Source organism: Kogia breviceps, chromosome 1 (genome assembly GCF_026419965.1).
Source record: "Kogia breviceps isolate mKogBre1 chromosome 1, mKogBre1 haplotype 1, whole genome shotgun sequence".
In the NCBI taxonomy this organism is placed as follows: Eukaryota; Metazoa; Chordata; class Mammalia; order Artiodactyla; family Physeteridae; genus Kogia; species Kogia breviceps.
The window spans coordinates 60,023,601-60,044,212 of record NC_081310.1 but is presented as its reverse complement, the minus strand read 5'-3'; the positions used below and the strand labels follow the sequence as shown (position 1 = coordinate 60,044,212).

Sequence of the window (20,612 nt, the reverse complement as noted above, 5' to 3'; positions counted from 1 at the left end):
AATGTCAGTGAATTTAATAAGTAGATGCTGTATGGTCACAGAGATAACTCATACTAAGTAAAATTTTAAACCAAGTGAACTTCTGATCCTGGTCATAGAAGTGAAAGTCTTTTTTATAGTATTTCATGGAAAATGACTTTGGCTCTTTTTTTACCCCTAGAGTGTAGTTGTTTTTAAATTTTGCTTTGTTTAAAAAAAAAAAAAAGTCAACCTGGGCAAATGAAGTAAATGAGAATAATTAATTATATAACATTGTTTCATTACAGTGGATGAATATATTGCAATTGCAAAGGAGAAACATGGCTACAATGTGGAACAGGTATGTAGAGAAACATTTTAATATTAAGGTTTGCCTCGGTATTTATCAAATCCAAAGAACATCTCATGATAGTTTCTGTCTTAAGAAAGTGCATAAGTTCAACCAACTTTATAGATACTACAAAAGTCCTAGCAAAGTCTGACCTTTCATCATCAAGGATTTTGTTTTTATAAACATTATTTATCTCAAGGGCTTGAACATTTTTCTCTCGATACCTCTGTTTCGTATCTGTTTTGAGTGCTTAAAGTATCTGAAAGCCTTCAGGATTACTCTAGCAGATGCTGAAGAAAAAGGGAAAATTTTTTTAAGTAGAGGTAATTCTCTAACTTTTTAACCTAAAAGTCCTAAAAGTTAAACTTTTTATTTAAAGAAATACTTAAGATTTTTAGATTTTGAAGGAAATAATTCACAAAGGGCTTTAAAAAAATTTGATAACTTTAAAAGGAGATATATATGGCATATGGTTCATTATCCCTAGTAATAAGGGAATGGAGAACATGGAAAAGTAAAAGTGAAATGGAAATTATTAAATTTCATTTTGACTAAGTAAAAAATCAACCTTTATCAGTATTAATATAAGGTAAGTGAATTTTCTGTAACCTGGATTATTAAGAGCTAACTTTATAGTTAGTAATATGATTAAATAATAGAAAGTCATTTCAGTGAAACTGAGATGTTTATCTAAACGTAGTTAACTATTCTGTGGATTTTGAAGACTTTGATTACATATTTTGTTTTTAAGCCTCGGCTTGCTTTTTAATATCTGTTTGAGAAGGTTAATCCTTCAAAATGTGACTATACATATTTTCATTTTCATGTTCATTTTCAAGGAGTATTACCAAAGTACAGAAATTTAAAACTCACTATTTAAAAAGTTGCTGTATCTCTTCTTAAAAAATAAATCTTTATCCCCTAAATGATACTCTACCTTATAGTAAAGATAAAGGCCTACCGCTTACTTACAATAGAAAGGAAAGTTGTTGAATTGTTAGAAATTATCCATTTCAGGCTTTCCTATGATTTGGTAATAAAGTCATTGAAGTTATTAATATGCCTCATAATAATTCTTTGTGTATATTATGATAATAAAGAGCATTAAAAAATATATGTGGTAAAATATTGTTAAAGTTGCAGTTGAGGTACTCTTACTTCTTAGAAGTATTTAGCCCATGATACACTTCTAACAGGTTAAAACATAAATATTTCTCTACTGAGTCTTGACTGAGCACTTCTAGTTTTGTGTTATAATTGATAGTTTCATTTAAGTATTGACTTACAGGTTATTTTTCCTTTTAGCATATTTTTTTCTACACATTGACAAATAAATAAATGTGAGTGAAAGTCTTGATATGAGCCTACAAACCTGCTTTAGTAATTATAGCCACTCTCCTCAGCTCACTTTTTCTAGATTCTACAGCAAATATGGTATGTAAGAACATTTACTGTTCTGAGGCCCTGATTAAAAGAAATAAATAAATGAGGTCTGCTACCTGAGCACCCCTGATTAAAAGCCCCAAACTGTGAGTGTATCTTCAGTTGAAGTCATAGGCTAAAGATTTTAACCTAATTTGTGTTTAACTCTCTTAAGTGTGATGGAACGTAAGTCCATTAAAACCAAAGGGGAATGATTTCTCTTCAAAGGCACTTGGCATGTTGTTCTGGCATAAACATAACATTGAGAAGTCCCTTGCTGATCTCCCTAATTTCACTCCCTTTCCGGATGAGTGGACAGTGGAAGATAAAGTCCTATTTGAACAAGCCTTTAGTTTTCATGGGAAGAGCTTTCACAGGATTCAGCAAATGGTATGGTAATTTTGCTCTTACTGTGGTTCATACCTGAGTGATAACCTTATTCTATTGTTAAACACTTCCTAATTATTAAATACAAAAAAGTTTTCCAATCTAATTTTAATTTTTAAAAATATTTTGAAATAAGTATATTTTACATAGTCTTATTTTCTACTATTCTAATGCATGATCATTATGTGCCATTTCATTGTAATAAATTAACATTTATTATGACTTAAGTATATGTTTAATAGAGTTATTAAATACATTTGTCATTTCAGGAAAAAAATCACAATTTCAATTTTATTTTTAAATGTTTCATTTTTCTAACATTAGGATTTTATTTTCAAATTTATATTCCTTTGGATATGAAAACCAATTTTTAGAAATTCTGTATTATTTCAACATTGTTCAGGTGCTGTTTCTTTTTTTTAATTTAAAGAAAAGCTATTTCTAGTTGTTAAATTTCTAGTATTGTGTCAAAATAATATAAATCTGAGAAGTTGCTACATTAAACTCTTTTAACTTGAATGAATGGAAATTAGATAATGTTTGCAAATATATCTAAGTGTCTTCCATAATCAAAGAGAAAAATTTTAATTGGGAGTGTGTGTCCTTGTTTGCCAGTATGACAAAGCAGTGCATGATCATTAGTCATTTTAATACCCAAGACTTTATTTTGTAGCTTAAGTCTATTTGCATCATTTATCATTTTAATTTTATCTCTCCTTTCCCTGCTCAGAATAAATAGGAATATTTATTTAGAAATGTGAGTGACATAGGTATGGTGGAGTGCTATGACTATAGCTGCATTTTTTAGCTCTATAATTCATAAAGGTACCTGGGAAAATATTTTTTGTCGTGCTTTTGTTTGCTAAGTATCAAAGAATAATAGAAATATTATTCATTCTGTTAATCAGAGTTTATGAATAAACTTTCTTGACATTAACATGATTTTTTTTTCAAGCTTCCAGATAAGACAATTGCTAGCCTTGTGAAATATTACTATTCCTGGAAAAAAACTCGATCTAGGACAAGCTTGATGGATCGCCAGGCTCGTAAACTAGCCAATAGACATAATCAGGGTGACAGGTGGGTTGAATGCCTTTATGTAGTTACAGGTATTGCTTGTATTTCCTAAGGCAGAACAATTATCACAATACAGTGTAAATGCTTCAGAAAACATTCATGTTTCTGCTCTGACGAGAAGAACTGAGTGATCAGAAATCTTAATAGTAAGAACTCTCTTCAACTCTTTAACTGTTAATCATAGCCAGCAAACCTTGCAAGTGAGTTATATGTGAGTTGTATTTAACTAATCACAAATGCTTCCTTTCAGTACTGATGTATTCAATACATATACTTAGAATATATTAAGAAATATATTCTCTGGAAGATGGTCTTTCCACAGTTATCTGAGTAACTGAGGTCCACATTATTGTAGCTATATCTTTCTGGTAGTATAAAAGATCCTTTTTACAATTCTCCACTTGGAACACATTTATTAATTTGATATAATAACTTATTATTTCAGTTCTCCAGTTGGAAAATAAGTATTATATCAAATTAATAAATGTGTTCTTTTTCCCAAACGATATTTCTTTCTAAATATCTTTCCTATTAGGTCTCTGTTTTTTAGCTAGAAATGTTTGCTTAATTCTATATCTAAAAGGGTAAATGTTTCTAAACACTAGAGAAATCTAAACTATAAAAGCTCGTCTTCCCAAGAACAACTCCTGGGGAATATTTAGTAAAATTATTAGCCAGGTATATTGCAGTTTGATGAGAGCACTGGAATAGAATAAAAGGAAGTGAATTAAGTTTATTAATCTTTGGTTTTTTTCAGTGATGATGATGTGGAAGAAACACACCCAATGGATGGAAACGATAGTGATTATGATCCCAAAAAAGAAGCCAAGAAAGAGGTAATGATAATCATTAGGGTGCTTATAATTGTTCTACAAATCCATTCCAAAAAATGAATAGTACTTCATGTTAAGAAAAACATTTTTATATAATGGGTTAAAAGGTAGTAAATTTCAATGTTAATTGGAGGTTTTTGGAAAAATGGTAACATCTAGAACTCCAATTAGCCAGTGATTTAAGTAATTTTGGGGTTATCTCATCCACTCTGAAGTATAAAAGCCCTGCCACGATGCCTATTTTTTTAAAAAATAAATTTATTTATGGCTGCATTGGGTCTTTGTTGCTGCGCGCAGGCTTTCTCTAGTTGCGGTGAGCAGGGGCTCCTCTTTATTGCAGTGTGCGGGCTTCTTATCTCAGTGGCTTCTCTTGTTGCAGAGCACAGGCTCTAGGCTCACGGGCTTAATTCAGTAGTTGTGGCTCGAGGGCTGTAGAGCACAGGCTCAGTAGTTGTGGTGCATGGGCTTAGTTGCTCCATGGCGTGTGGGATCTTCCTGGACCAGGGCTCGAACCCATGTCCCCTGCATTGGCAGATGGATTCTTAACCACTGTGCCACCGGAGAAGTCCCCATGCCTACTCTTTTTTTTTTTTTTTCCTGGCTGCCCCAAGTAGCTTGTGGTATCTCACTTCCCCGACAAGGGATTGAACCCAGGCCACAGCAGTGAAAACCCGGAATCCTAACCACCAAGCCACCAGGGAATTCCCCACGATCCCACGATGCCTATTCTTTAATCCATAGAAAAGAAGTAGAACCACCCTCAGATGGTTCTACTGAATATTCTTGGGAAACATTTCGTTTATTCCGTGTTATAACAAATTATTAATTAGTACCAGGTATACTGACAGCAGTGAAAATTGAAAGCTGCATCAAAGGAAGAGATGGAAGAATCCCCAACTAGAAGAACACTCATATTCCTCAATTTAATAATAATAATGATGACTTAAAATCATTAAAAAGAAAAGTTTTAAATTGATATGCATGCTCATATATTAAGGCAAGGAATTACATAATTGAAAAAAAATAGACCAAATGTTGATGGGTAAAGGCTTGTGATATATTGGCAGCTGTGGAATAGTGAAAATAACATTGAAAATTGGAGAATGTGACTTCATCCAATATAATGATTCCCATTCCTCCTCTTAAGGAACTCAATGCCATGGCCCATTCTGGCCCTTGTCCTCTTTCATCAATGAAATTTAATAAATCCTACTCTTAACTTGATATTTTACTGATTTTCTTACTACTGCTTCCTTGATTCCTTCATTTCTTTTCCAAGTCTCCTTGTTTCCCTTAACCATAGACCAAATGACCAATTACTTAAGTTGCTCTCTTCCCAGTATGTTTGAGTCCCCATTTCTCTCACCCTCTGCTATTCCTTCTCTAACCCTATAAACCCACAATGCTGGATCAGTTGCTATTCTTGATCTGGTATAGCAGGAGAAAATTGCACAATCTTGTACATTGTTGCTACTTACAAAAAATAGTTTCCAATCTCAATGTAGCCCTTAGCAACTCTCAGTTTTTAACCTGTACTTTTCAGTTTTTTCCATTGGTAAAATTAAAAGGTTTGTTCTGACAATCAGAGGTAATATGTATAAAAGCACTTATTACAGTACCCAGTACATAATAAATCTTGAATAAAATTTATTATGTAAGCAACTGTTTGAACATTCATCCTTTTCTACACATCACCTATCACCTCTCCACTCCCCTAAAAAAACGTAGCAGATAACTTCACTTTCTACTTCATGGAGAAAATATCAAGCAGGAATGCCCTTAAATTCCAGCCCTTCCCCTAACCTCTGAGCTACCATACTACCCTTTTTATCTGAGTATGTTTACACTTAGGATGTTATATTAAAATTATTGTATTTTGCCCACTTTTGCCCACTAAGCTGTGAACTCTTTGAAGTCAGGGCCTTAGTAACACTGGAACATCTGGTATCTCCTAGCAGTTTACATAGTACTCATTGTCCACTTCCTTGCTGGTACTTGATAGGATCAGATTTTTAAAATGTCACAAATCCAGTAATATTAAATTACTGAATGAACAGTCTGAGCTGAATGCCTCTGTCTCACGATAGGTCCCTCCCCTTGTTCTGTATAATTTCACTGCTTGTTTGACCTATCTTATCCCTTCATATTGCCTCTAGGACCTTCTGTTGGCCATACTTTCAACCTTTTCATTGCAGCCCAGAAGTAAGCTCCAGTCTTTCATTTAAAAGCATGACTATCTCTCAACCAGTTTAGAAAGAATTATCCTCCTTAGCATTACTTCACTCTTGAGTTTGCTTCAGTCAGACTTCTGTCCCTTTACTTCACGGAAACTGCTGATAGGTCAGCAGTGACCTCCTAACTGCCACATCCAGGGACTGGTTTCTCAGTGTACTCTCCTTGTGCTTCCTGTATTATTTCAAGTTATTGACCCCTCCCTTCTTCTGAAAATCTCTTTTTGAGTTTTCACCATTCTCTGATTCCTGTCTACCTTTTTAACTATTGTGTCTCAGTTTTAGTGACTTCTTTTTCTCAATTACTCTGTTCATTTTGTCATTACCATTTTTAATTCTCTCTCTCAAATAACTGTAAAATTTTTTCTTTCTCTTTGGTCTTCTAGGTGACTGCCTTATTTTTAGGTTTTCATCTCTTCTCTGAATTACTGACATTTTCTATCTTATCTTAATTTACCTTATCTCCATGCCTCCAGACTCTGCACCACACCTTACAAGTCCATTCTTCACTCTGCTGCCAAAGCAATCTTTTTAAAACCAAATTTACTGTTTGCAACCCTTCCATGGCTTTGTCCATAGGATAAAACTGTCTTTCTAGTTAGGCATTCCCTGCCCCACCCCACTTATTTCACATTACTAAGAGAGTTTCAGGTAAGTGTTTTAGTTCCCCCAGCCTTTGTTCTTTGTTGGTCCATTTTTTTCTAGAATTCCCTTTCTTCTCAAATCTGCCAGGCAAATTCCTCATAACTGTGCAACATGTAGCTTGTCTATGAACTCTCCTGTGCCTTATGTTGAATTGACCACCTCCTTAGTTTTCTTTAAATCCATTGCAGTACTCATTGAGCTAAGTGGTACTTGTTTACATCTGGTTTCCCCTCACCTGCCTACCTATCCCTGGGTGGTAAGCTCTTAAAGAGCAAGAATTGTGTCTTAACTACAGGGCCTGGTAGACAGTAGGCTTTCAGTCAAATTTACTTTAACAGATGAGAATATATGTTATGAATTCTTAATTACTGTACAAATATGAGAGATTAGGGATTTGGGTTTAGTTATGTAGGAAATGTATGTATGTGGAATACTGTTTTTTCCAGCTATGCGAGATGGTACTTACACATTTGGTCTTTTGTTTGCCTGTGATCTCATCCTGTTAGCAAATATAGTGAGGGGAGTAAAAGTTAAAAAGTGTTAAAAACATATTGCAAGGTTGTGGTCCGAGGCTGGCACTGTTTGTCAGCAGCTTCATTCATTTCTCTGTTCTTTCACAGATGATAGGGACACCACGCAGGGAATGTTACTATATCATTGCCTTTAACACACATCTTTATAGCTGCTTCTGCATGTTGTTGACACATTATGTGGAAAGGTTTTTATTTTTAACTTTAAAAAATTATGAACTATACATAACCATAAACTATGTACAATTTAAAGAATAATAATAAAACAAACACCAGTGTGTCCATGACTGAGCTCAAGAAACAGAAGTCCTTTGTGCATATTTCTTTATTGCACACCTCCCTTCTTTCCAGTGGGAACCTCTATCCTGAAATTTATCAGTTATTCACTCCCTTTTTTATAGTTTTATCACAAAGTTATGTATCTCTCAGCAACTCACATTTAGTTTTGTACATTTCATACTTGATTTAAATGGAATCATATTGTATATGTTCATCTACCCGCATTTTTTTGTTGCTGTCCAACATGTTTTTGCAGTTCATTTTCATTGCTGTATTACAGTGTTCTGTTGTATGCATATGCCACAACTTAACCACTCTCTAATTAATGGACATCATTTCTAGCTTTTTATTATTATGAACAATACTGATAAGAACACATCCTGGATACATATATATAAGAGTTCCTTTGGGACAGTGGTTCTTAGCTGCGTTTAGTATTACCCACATAAAGGGCATTTAAAAATTATGGATGTGTTTTTGGTTGATGGGCACCACTGGCATATAATGGGAAAGGGATGCCAGCTCTCCTGAAATGCACAGCATAGATTGTTCCACCAAAATGCCAGCAGTGACTTAGTGAGTAATAATACCCTAGGATTGTTTGGAGTGGAGTTACTCTATTTTAGGATATAACCATGTTTAACTTTCCTAGGTAATGGCAAATCATTTTCTACATTTGATGTGCTTCTGTTGGGCTATGAGAGTACTCATTATCCACTTCCTTGCCAATACTTTATGTGGTAAGACTTTCAAGATGTTAGAAATCTGATAACCTGAAATGGTATCTCATTGTGTTCTCAATTCATTCATGAGATTACTAATAAGGCTGATTATTTTTCCATCTGTTTGTTGTCTATTACTGTGTCTTTTTTTAATGCTTATTTGTGTTTGTTTTTTATCTATTGGTTTGGTTTTGTCTTTTTCTTAAAGACAATGTATAAAATTTTTAAGTTTTAAAGTTTTGTTTTTTACACTTAAGTCCTTGATCTTTCAGTAATTAGGTTTTGTTTATGTTGTGAGATAGAGACCCGTTGTTTTTGTTTTGTTTTGTTTTGTTTGCGGTAGCGGCCCTCTCACTGTTGTGGCCTGTCCCGGCTCCGGATGGGCAGGCTCAGCGGCCGTGGCTCAGGGGCCCAGCTGCTCCGCAGCATGTGGGATCTTCCCGGACCGGGGCACGAACCCGTGTCCCCTGCATTGGCAGGCAGACTCTCAATCACTGTGCCACCAGGGAAGCCCGAGACCCGTTTTTATTTATTTGTTTTCTAATATGGAAGTGAGTTCATTTCTTTCAACTGGTCTGCCATGTCAGCTTCATCATAGATGAGGTTTCTATATATGTATGGCTCTCTAGTCTGCTTCTCTTGTCAGTTATATATCCCTTGTCAGTCACACAATGTCTTAATTACTATAACTTTATAATAAGTCTTGATAGCTGCTAGGATGAGTCTCATTACTTGGTAGTGCTTCTAAAGGTAAAAGTCCTTGGCTATTTTTGGACTTTTGCTCTCAAACTTCTAAGTAGGAAAGTGCTACTTGATGTTCCGTTGAATCTATGTATAAACTGGAGAGAAATGAAATCTTTAATTGTTTATAGATTAGTTTGCATTTCCTGTATAGAGGTTTATATTATCTGAAAATAATAGCAGTTTTATTTCTTTTCAGTCCTTATAATACCTTTTATTTCTTCCTTACTGAACTGGTTAGAATCACCAGTATAATGTTGAATGAAGTTATGATAGCAGATATTTTTATCTTATTCTTGACTTTAGAGAGAATGATTTTTTTTTTTTTTTTTTTCGGTATGCGGGCCTCTCACTGTTGTGGCCTCTCCCTTTGCGGAGCACAGGCTCCGGACGCGCAGGCTCAGCGGCCATGGCTCACGGGCCCAGCTGCTCCGCTGCATGTGGGATCTTCCCGGACCGGGGCACGAACCCGTGTCCCCTGCATCGGCAGGCAGGCTCTCAACCACTGCGCCACCAGGGAAGCCCAGAGAGAATGATTTTTATGTTTCAACGTCAAGTAGGATGTTATTAAAGGTTTTTGACTTGCTCACATGACTGGTAGTTGATATACTAGCTGTTAGCTAGCATTCCTCTCTAGCCTGGTGGTCCCTTAGTAATTTGGTTTCTGACCATGGCTGGTTTCCTCCAAAGTAATCATCCCCAAATCTACTGCATTCTGTTGGTTATAAGTGAGTTACTAAAGTTGGTCCAGAATCAAGGAGAATGGGAGAGAGTCCCACTCCTCAGTGGTCGGAATGGTGAGGAATTTGAGGATATGTTTTAAAACCTCCAAGTCTAGAATGTCGAATTTTCATAAATGTTTTTCCATGTGTGCTTGAGAGTAATACATACTCTAATTATTGGTTACAGGTTTTTTATGTGTCTTAATTGAAGCTTGTCAGTTATATGCTTGAAATCAATATTCTGTTACTGCTTGCCTACTTGCTAGGGTTGTTTTAGTTGGTGTTTATGTGCTTATCTGATGGATTATTGAGAAATAATACTTGTTATATTTTGAAGCTATTGTTATTAGGTGTATAGAAATTGTTTTATCTTGTTGAACTGAACCTTTTATCAATATGTAATGACCCTTTCATCTCTTTTGATGTCTTCTACTTTTCAAGATTATTTTTTGATATAATTCTATTACCTTTCTTTTGTTAAGTGTTTGCCTGGTATATCTTTATTGCTTACTTTCAACATTTCTATTTCTTCACATTTTAAGTATGTGTCTTACAGGAGCATATAGGTTGGATTTTATATTTTATCTAGAGAGTTTAGCTCCTATATACCAGTCACGATCATTGGTATTTGTATTTTTGTTCTTTCTTATTTTTACCTTCTATTTGACTTGCTTTTTCTGGTTTTCTTTCCCCTCCTTTATGGCCTTCTTTTTGGATTAAGAATCCATCTCTTGTTTGATTTTTTTTTTTTTATCTGTCTACTAGTTTGGAATGTTTCTATATTCTTACTGTGTATTCTGGAAATTTTATCCTGCATATTTAACTTAAAGCCTAATATTGGTGTTTTTGATGGGATTCTGACTAATATAAGACCCTTAGGCTGCTTTGACTTCAACCACTATCCTCTTGATTTATATGCTATTTTTGCCAAGTTTTAGTTACATCTTATTTTTTAAAGTATCTCATATTAAACACATAGTCAGGGTTAGTTTAGATTTACCCACATGCTTAAAATTAATTTTGCTCATCATTCTTTCTTGAATCTTAGAACTTTCTTTGAAAATAATTTTTCTTTTTTCTTAAGTATATCTTTTACAGGTTAATTTAGTGAGAGTCTATTGATTATATAAACACAGTCAGTTTTAGAATGTCCAAAATGTCCTTCCTTGTTCTTGAACACTTAGTTTTGCTGGGGTTAGATTCCTAGGTTGACAGATATTATTTGAAGATATTATTCTACTGCTTTCTGATTTCTGTCATTGCTTTAAAGAAGTCTGCTGTCAGGCTAAGTTACCATTCCTTTGGAGGTAATTTAGCTTTTCTCTTTGTCTGCTTTTATGATCTCTTCTTTGTCTTTAGTGTTCTGTAGTTTCATTTTAATGTATCTGGGTATGGATTTCTTTTTTTAAACTTGCTTCAGATTCATTTGTACTTTATGAATCCTGTCTTAAGTTCTGTAAAATTCTCATTTGTTGTCTCTTTGAATATAGATTCTCCCTCATTCTCTCTATGGTTTCTTTTGGGAATTCTTTTAGAAATGTAATGGACTTTTCACATGTCTCTTAACCACTCATAATTTCCATCCTTTTGTCTTTCCATACTTCTGTACTATGTTTTGGGCATTTTTTTCATATGTGCATTTGAAGTAACTAATTTTCTTTTGAGCTCTGTCTGATCGGCTAAGTAACCCATCCATTGAATTTCTTTTTTTTTAAATTTTTGTGATATGCGGGCCTCTCACTGTTGTGGCCTCTCCCGTTGCGAAGCACAGGCTCCGGACGCGCAGGCTCAGCGGCCATGGCTCACGGGCCCAGCCGCTCCGCAGCATGTGGGATCCTCCCGGACCGGGGCACGAACCCGTGTCCCCTGCATCGGCAGGCGGATTCTCAACCACTGCGCCACCAGGGAAGCCCCGCATTGAATTTCTAATCTTATTTATAATTCTTATTTCTAGGTGTTCTATTTGGTTCTTTTGCATATCTGCTTGGTCAGTTTTGATAGACTCATTTCTGATAAGAATGTTCCATATTTTCAGTTCTTTTATTTCTTTATACACATATAACACATTTATTGTATTCTCTTTACCTAGTAACTGTGATATTTGTCATCTTTGCAGATATAATTCTATTGTTTGCTTTCTGCTGTGTTTCACTCATGAGGCTTGTTTGGCAGTTTGTGGTTGTGAGCTCATTTTCCTTAGAACATATTTATTGAAAATTTTTGAGACGTGGTTTTACAGTGCTTTCTTCTGAGGATAGTTTGCCTTTACTTCTGCTAACTGTCTGAAGGCCCTACCAACCTGAGACACTTCAAAGTAAATTGTCGATTTGGGGTTTTTCAGGCCAGACAGTTCCTATAAATTTAGTCCCCAAACCTGCCTGAATATAGGCCTGTGGTTAGGGATTCTTAGGGAAGACTTTTTTGTTTCTTTCCTTTCCTTTTGGCCAAAGATGAAGTAGGCATGACTTTCTTTAATCATCTTCTCCCTCTGCAGGGCAGGGGCACTTTTCCTACTTTGCACAATGATAGAGTCCCCTTACAGAGTTCTGGCTTTAACTCCTATGCCCTGCACCTGTTGTCCATTGAAGCCTAAGCAAATGTCAGCTCCTGCATCCTTGCTTATCCCTCTGGTTTCCTGCTTTCTCATCATTTCTGGTCTCTGACGGATTTCCTCACCTCTCTGCCAGCTCAGAAATGAATTTAAAAGATTTAAAAAATGTATTTGATCTAGGGACATCCCTGGTGGCACAGTGGTTGAGAATCCACCTGCAATGCAGGGGACACAGGTTTAAGCCCTGGTCCAGGAAGATCCCACATGCCACAGAGCAACTAAGCCCATGTGCCACAACTGCTGAGCCTGTGCTCTAGAGCCCGTGAGCCATAAGTACTGAGCCCGTGCACCACAACTACTGAATCCCTCGTGCCTAGAGCCCATGCTCCGTAACAAGAGAAGCCACTACGATGAGAAGCCCATGCACCGCAACTAGAGAAAGCCCACACGCAGCAACGAAAACCCAATGCAGCCAAAAATAAATAAATTTATTTAAAAAAAAATACTTGATCTAGCAATTTTAGAAGTGTTATACTGGGAGGAGTTTCCCTGAACATCAAATCTGCCATGTGTTGCTTTGAGTTGAATTTTAAAGCAACAAAGTGGATTATACTTCACTATACAATTATTCTGTGACTTTTCTTGGAGTTTCTTTTCTAAAGAATTGGATTATTAAGTCTATTCAGTGAAATAGCCTTCAGCCTAATGGACACAAGTTTCTAATGGATTCCTGTCTCAGAAGCACAGAATAACATTGTATTTTTACATCACACTTTAAGAATATTGCAAGTAATAATGAAATCCTCCTTAAGAGTTCATGGTAATCATTGTTAGAACTTTTCTAACCTCTTCCAAAATGCAAATTTGAACTTTATTTTATTCACAGATAGACTTGGAGTTTAGAAATGTTGTTAGGATTAAAATAATACTGTGCCCTTTTTAATTTTTAGAAGTCATAGTTCTCTTTCAACAACTCTAAAGTGAGAATGAAATGTTACCTCTTTTTTACCAGTTGTCTGATTTGCCGCATGTCATGATTCCTAATTTGCCCCTTTTTTTACTTTCTTTAAAACTTTCTACTTAATAAGTTATAGCTTCCCCCCACCCCCTTTATTGCTGCGGGAAAATAGATCCCATCTTGAAATCTTGAAGCAAACAGAGATAGTTTAGAGTCCACCTTATTTTTTCATTTGTTCATAGTCCTCTGAGCATAGAAACCAAACATTTTATTGAGTGGATTAATCAAAGATACGTTATGTTATATGCTCATTTCCCCCTAATTGATGAGTTGTTGTATGTGTGTGAATTTGGACTCATATATAATATAATTGGTTAGAAGTATTTTGTAGGTGTACTTAGTGTAACAGTTATTTCTACTAGTAATAGACTGCTTTCAGTTTATACATCTGTAAGAACCAAATGACCTATTATTCTGTCTTTATTCTTCTAGGGTAACACTGACCAACCTGTCCAAACTAGCAAGATTGGACTTGGGAGGAGAGAATATCAGAGTTTACAACACCGCCATCATTCTCAGCGTTCTAAGTGCCGTCCACCTAAGGGCATGTATTTAACCCAGGAAGATGTGGTAGCTGTTTCCTGTAGCCCCAATGCAGCCAACACCATCCTGAGGCAACTGGACATGGAGCTGATCTCTTTAAAACGTCAGGTATTTTATAAAAAACATATTTTTGATGATTCTGTCTATTTTGCTTATATACTTTTATCTCAGTAAACTCAAGTTTTTTTTGCAGATTTTCTCAGCCACCCATTTACATAAGTTTTGTTTTTTTATTTGCCTTGTTTCCAAGTTATAAGATGCCTCTGTCTTTCTAGATTTGAATCCCAGCATTGCTACCTGTTAGCTTTGTGATGCTGGGAAATAATAAAGTCTCTATAAGCTTCAATTTTTTATTTATACAATTGGACATAATAAGCATACTTCTCTCACAGGTTGTTGGGAATTATTTGAGATAATACCTGTAGATTGTTCAGCAGTGTTTGGCACATGTTGAATGCTCAGTGAATAATGGCTGCCCTCTTCATTATCATCATTATCACCAGTAGTAGTAGCAGCAGTATTATTTAAAAGTATCATTATCATAATCAGGTAGTGGTTAATTTAGGTTTTAGAGTCAGTGATCCTAAGTTCTAGCTACACTGTCTACTTCCTGCGCAACCATAGAGGAGCTTGTTTAACTTCTCTCAACTTCAGTTTTCCCATCTCAAAATGAGGATAATAATATTTTGCTTGGGAGGAATTAACCAAGGTAGTATATGGTAAGTGCTTAAAACATCACTGCCTTGCACATAATATGTACTCAATTAATGGTTGTTATTAGGTCTCTGGTCTTTCTCAGTCATGTTTTCCTTTATTTATTTATTTGTTTGTTTCTCTTGTTGTTTTAGGTACTCTTCTAAGTTTGTACTTTCTTGCTTTAAGTTAACCAGCCTTACACTATTTGCCAGTGACTTCTGAGTCTACTTCTCAAGCTGTGGCTTTTCTCCCAAGCTCTATAGCTACATTTCCAGCTACGAGCTAGACATCTCATCTAACTCCCAAAAGATTTGTTTCTGTGTTCCTTGTCTGTTGAAATATCTGAATCATCTTTGACTCATCCCTTGCCTTTATCACTCCCCCAACACACACAGACATAAGTGGTAAGTTATGTGAGTTTCATCTCTGAAATTTCCTTTAAATCAATCTCATTTTTAATCTCATCCCTACTACCCTTGTTCAGGCCCTTATCACCTCTTATCTGACAGTCTCTGTCTTGTTGATTCTCCTTGCTGTCCATCACTCTTCAGCTCTATGTTACACATTGTTATCAGTGTTATCCTTTTAAAATTCTGGTATAATCCAGATGACTCTTTTTTTTTTTTTTCTCGGTATGCAGGCCTCTCACTGTTGTGGCCTCTCCCGTTGCGGAGCACAGGCTCTGGATGCATGTGCGGGCTCAGCGACCATGGCTCATGGGCCTAGCCGCTCCGCAGCTTGTGGAATCTTCCCGGACCGTGGCACAAACCCGTGTCCCCTGTGTTGGCAGGCGGACTCTCAACCACTGCGCCACCAGGGAAGCCCCAGATGACTCATTTTAAAGCTCTTCATTAATTTCCACTTGCCTTTAGCAGGTTACAGCAGAGCTAGACAGGAATTTATAGGAAGGTCATGTTAAGAAATTTAAAATTCATCATGAGTTAGGAAACCACTGAAGGATTTAAAAGGGTATAACATGGTCATATTTACGTTTTTCAGCTTTATCTCTTCGTATTTTTTTTTCAGTATTTGCTCTAGGGATTATAAGATGCATCCTTAGCCTACAGTGTCATCCTTTCTTAGATATTACAATGTGCATCCTTAAAGTTAATATTATACCACTTCACATATAATGTAAGAACCTTGCAACAGGATAGTATGGACCCAGATAGTTTTTCTCTATACCAAACATTCAGATTTCTCTATCCCTTGACCCTGGTTACTCACCCAAACTGTTTTTATATTTCTCTTTTCTTCTCCAGCAAACTTCCTGAATAAATATCTACTACATTAGCTTACTCTGCTTTCTTACCACTTATTCTCAGAGGCTGCCCAATCTAATTTCTGCCCTACATCCCATCCCAATTCTGCCACTGAAAAAGCTATCTTAAGATTGTTTATGAACAAGTTGCCAGGTCTAATGCCCTCTTCTTGGTTCTTATCTCTTTTGACAACCACTTCTTCCTTCTTAGAATTCCTTTGTTTTGACTTATATGACCGTGGACTCTCAAGTATATATATAGTATATATTTGATTGAATGCTTTGCCTTTAGTCGAACCATACTTGAGTGCAAGACTCCCATCTTCCAACCCATAGCACTCATTCTCTGTAGAGAACTTCTGAAACACTTTGCCTGTGATATTTTTAAAGTGCGCAGAATTTTTTTAAGTAATGAAGGAATAAAATGTACTCGGTCACCTGTAATCATACTTAATCCTCCACACGAGTACTTCACTGCTATCTCACTTGAGACTATTTTTATTGATTTTTAAAATTAATTTATTTTTTTAATTTATTATTTTTGGCTGTGTTGGGTCTTTGTTGCTGCACACAGACTTTCTCTAGTTGCGGCGAGCGGGGGCTACTCTTCGTTGCGGCGCGCGGGCTTCTCACTGCAGTGGCTTCTCTTGTTGCGGAGCACGGGCCCTAGAGCGCCCAGGCTTCAGTAGATGCGGTGCGTGGGCTCAGTAGTTGTGGCTCATGGGCTCTAGAGCACAGGCTCAATAGTTGTGGCACACGGGCTTAGTTGCACCGCAGCGTGTGGGATCTTCCTGGACCAGGGCTTGAACCCGTGTCCCCTGAATTGGCAGGCGGATTCTCAACCACTGCGCCACTCCGGGAAGTCCTGTTGATTTTTATAAAGGAACTTTTTTAAAGCTTTAAGTTCCTTTCTTGGATATTCGTTTGATGTGTAACATAGTAAAGATTTGCACTCTTGGATTTGTAAATTCTGCCACTTTTATATCCCAGACGCATCTCATAAGCAGTGTCCAGACTGAATTCTTCCGTGCCCACTAGTTATCTGTTCTTCTTTTTGCATTCCCTGTCTGGGTGAATAGCACCACGTACACTCAGTTACTCAAACCAGTAACCAAAGGGTTATCCTTGATTCTTCCTCCTCCCTAGTTCTCCACAGTCAGTTGTTTACAAAGACGTCTTAATTTTGTTTCCAGGTTATTCCTTAACCTGTCTCTGTGCACCACAGCCACTGCCACCCCTTCATTTCTACTATTTAAATCGAAGTCCTCAACGTTTCTCATTCGGATTGTTACATTAACTTCTATCTTCTTCACCCCGTTCTATTCTCCAGATTACTATTGGAATTATCGTTATAAAAGTGAAATATGGTTATGTTGCTCCCTTGCTTAAGGTTTCCTTCAATCTTTGGCAAGATTCAAATTCTTTGGATTGACCCCAGCCTAACTGCTTGCCCCTGCTTTAGGGCTGTCATGTCTTTCTAATGCTATTCTGCCTGAAAGACATTCCTTCCCCACAATCTTGTCTACCTGCTTCATTGTTATTAATCCATTAAAACTCAATTTAGGTGTCATCTCCTCTGGAAAACTTTCCCTAATCTTCCCCATGATCCACACCTGCTAACACATGCAAACATACTTACTCTCTTCTTTCTCTCTCCAAGACTACGTTAGGTATTTTAGCACTTATCATACTTTTGTATTTATTTATCTCCCCACTAATCTATGAAATCCCTAAAAACTGGGACTTCACATTTTATCTCTGTATATCTATCTAACGTAGCTGATCAGTTAACTGCATTTGAACCAACCTAGATTTATACATTTTAGCTTTGTTTTTAAGATCTCAGGTGAAAAAATATTTTGCACATCACTTTATAAATATCAGATTGTCCATACTGGAAAAACAAAAATAGAAAAAAATAAAACAAATGAACAAACAAAAAATCCTAACCCTTAATATTCTAGGTAGAGATTAACAAAATTGCTAGTGGAATAGTAGTTTAAAACTTGGTATGGTTCAAAATCAGGTTCTACCTTCTATTTCTATAGCCTTGGGAGTTTCTTAATTTCTCTGTACCTTACCTTCCTCATCAATAAATTGTTACAATAGAAATAGAATCAGTTCTGCTATAATGCTTGTTTTGAAAACATGAATTTTTTCCAACACAGTTGATATACTAGGGAACAATTTGAACATAATGTGACTTTTGCATTTGCTTATGTGTGATTTTTGTTAGGGAAAAACTATGTCTTGCTGAGTACATGCCCACACACTTCAGATGTATACCAGCTACCTCAATTCACTGTGTGTTATGTGCCATCCACATCCACATCTGTTTTCAAATAACCCTTCTTCTACCACTTCCCAATGACTCACAAATTGCAGTTATTTTGACACCCACTTACGTAAGCAACCTTTTAAGGTAAAGTATCATCTTTATTGTAACACTTGTGAATTTCTTTACTATTTAGAATGTATAAAAACTATGCTATCATTTTTATTAGGTGTCTGTCTTATGTGTCACTGATGAAGTTTTTTGAGTGTTGTGTCCCAAGCTCCTTTTCCCTATAAGCCCTATGGTTTTTATTGTGCAGTTTTGCATAGTACAGTGGCTTTTGAGAATGCATATGTCAGGTTATAACAGAACTGATTATACTTACTTCACAGAGTAGTTATGAGAGTTAAGTGATTTATTACATATGATGCACCGACAATGATGCTTAACATAATAAACACCTAATAAATATTATCCACTGTTATCATTATTCTTATTAGAATAATTGTTATTTGATCAAAGCATTATGGTAATGAGAAATATTGGTGGAATTTAATCCCTATATATACCAGTTGTTTTGGATTATAAGAGACATTGTTACAGATATTCAAACACTATGATTTATGAGTCTGTTAGATATGTATATAGTTGACGTGTATATTACTTGAATGAGTGTTGTATCACACCCTAAGTGTGATAAGTGTCCTATCCTCACGAACTTCAGTTTAACAGGGTGTTGATATATATCCTTTTCACTTATTGAATACTCAAAACTTCACCTAAGTAGATGATCTGATTCATATTTTGGGTTATTTTGTTGAAGGTTCAGAATGCTAAGCAAGTAAACAGTGCACTTAAACAGAAAATGGAAGGTGGAATTGAAGAATTCAAACCTCCTGAGGTATGTTATTGAATAGTACATGTGCTAAGTACAGTGAAACCCTGTTCTTTGAGTTATCCAGTGTTCAACTACTATTTTGGTTACGTGTTAATACTTTGAAGGTTTTATAATATGGATAATTTATTATGTCTCTGTCGTTTAGATAGTTACTCTCTTGGGACTTGACTAATGATTTACATTAAATCATTTCGTTCCTGTCCTTAGCAGTTCCTATCAAGTAAAGTAATTAGGGAAAATAGCAATACTGGTAGGCGCAGTGCATGTGAAACTAGAAGGTCATTAATGAACAATCCAGGGCATTTTTAGGTCTAGAGCAGTGTTTGTTCAAAGCCCTTTCCTACCTGTGTAAATTGGTAACAGGAAGAAAAGATCACAAGAAAAAGAGCTCATTTTAACAGTTTTAACAAAATTTTACTTTAATTTTGTGTATTTGGATTTTGGCTCAGGCTTCCAATTAGGATTTTAGTAGGTGGACTTACATTCTTGTACTCATATCCCGGAAAATATGAAATCCAAAAACAAGATATAGATTGGCCATTTTCTCAAGTCTTACTTGTACTTCAGCTAAAATTTAATATGTTTTTTATATTTGTGATGACTAAGGGTGTACTTAAATGCTTATAAAATCCAATCACATATTTTAACAGAAGCTTCTATTATAAAGTCTTTTCTCTTTTCTCTCTCTTTTTTAAGACTCCTGTGTTATGCTTCATATCCTGGACTTGCTTTTCTATGTATGTAATAATCAAATAATCCTACTTGGTCTTAATGGGATGTTTTTTCCCCCAAATCACAGGTTGACTGAAATATCTACAAAGGAAATATGTATGAGGGGATGGGGGGAGGCAGAAGAGTAGTACTTCATATGCCATCTTACTCATTAGAATCTTTCAGAAAGGAAGAATCATTATGAAGGAAGTTGTTTTTGTTTGTTTTGAATAGTCTCCTTCAAGAAGGTCAGGCAATGGAAAAGAATGAAATGTATGTAGACTAATATCTCATTCCAAACCCCCAGGTAAACTGACAAATATTCTAGTGATATTTAAATAAAGATAGTGTAATACAAAGAATACTGCTTTATTTTATGTTATGTTATTGTGACAAAAAATTAAATTTTGTATTGGAATGAATTTAATATTTAATTATGCTTTATAAAATGCATAAAAGCAAAAAACTTTAAATGCCTATGAGTTTATAATTTAAAAATTAAATTTAAAAATATAGCAGATGTTGAAAACATTATGGGAATATCTTGAAGAACTTTATGCCAATAAGTTTGAAAATTTAAACAAAACTTAGAAATTCCTAGGAAAATATGGCTTACCAAAAGTGTCTTAAAAAGAAAGAAAACTGAATAATTTATAACCATTAAATAATTGAAGGAACAATTAACATTTTTTCTCATAAGAAAACAGCAGCCCAAGACAACTTTACAGAAAAAGTCTACCAAATTTTCAAGGAAATAAAA

General features: G+C 35.6%; 1 protein-coding gene across 5 annotated transcripts in view; it reads left to right on the top strand.

Moving 5' to 3' along the window:
* RCOR3 (REST corepressor 3) overlaps positions 1–20,612 on the top strand; it is a 50,610-nt gene that overhangs the window by 11,451 nt on the left and 18,547 nt on the right. For all 5 annotated transcript variants that reach the window (XM_059076135.2, XM_059076151.2, XM_059076125.2 and 2 more), the window contains 6 exons: positions 267–319; positions 1,961–2,122; positions 3,075–3,199; positions 3,954–4,032; positions 13,901–14,119; positions 19,067–19,144. In XM_059076135.2, coding sequence (XP_058932118.1) covers positions 267–319; positions 1,961–2,122; positions 3,075–3,199; positions 3,954–4,032; positions 13,901–14,119; positions 19,067–19,144 — 716 coding nt within the window. The remainder of the gene's footprint in view (positions 1–266; positions 320–1,960; positions 2,123–3,074; positions 3,200–3,953; positions 4,033–13,900; positions 14,120–19,066; positions 19,145–20,612) is intronic.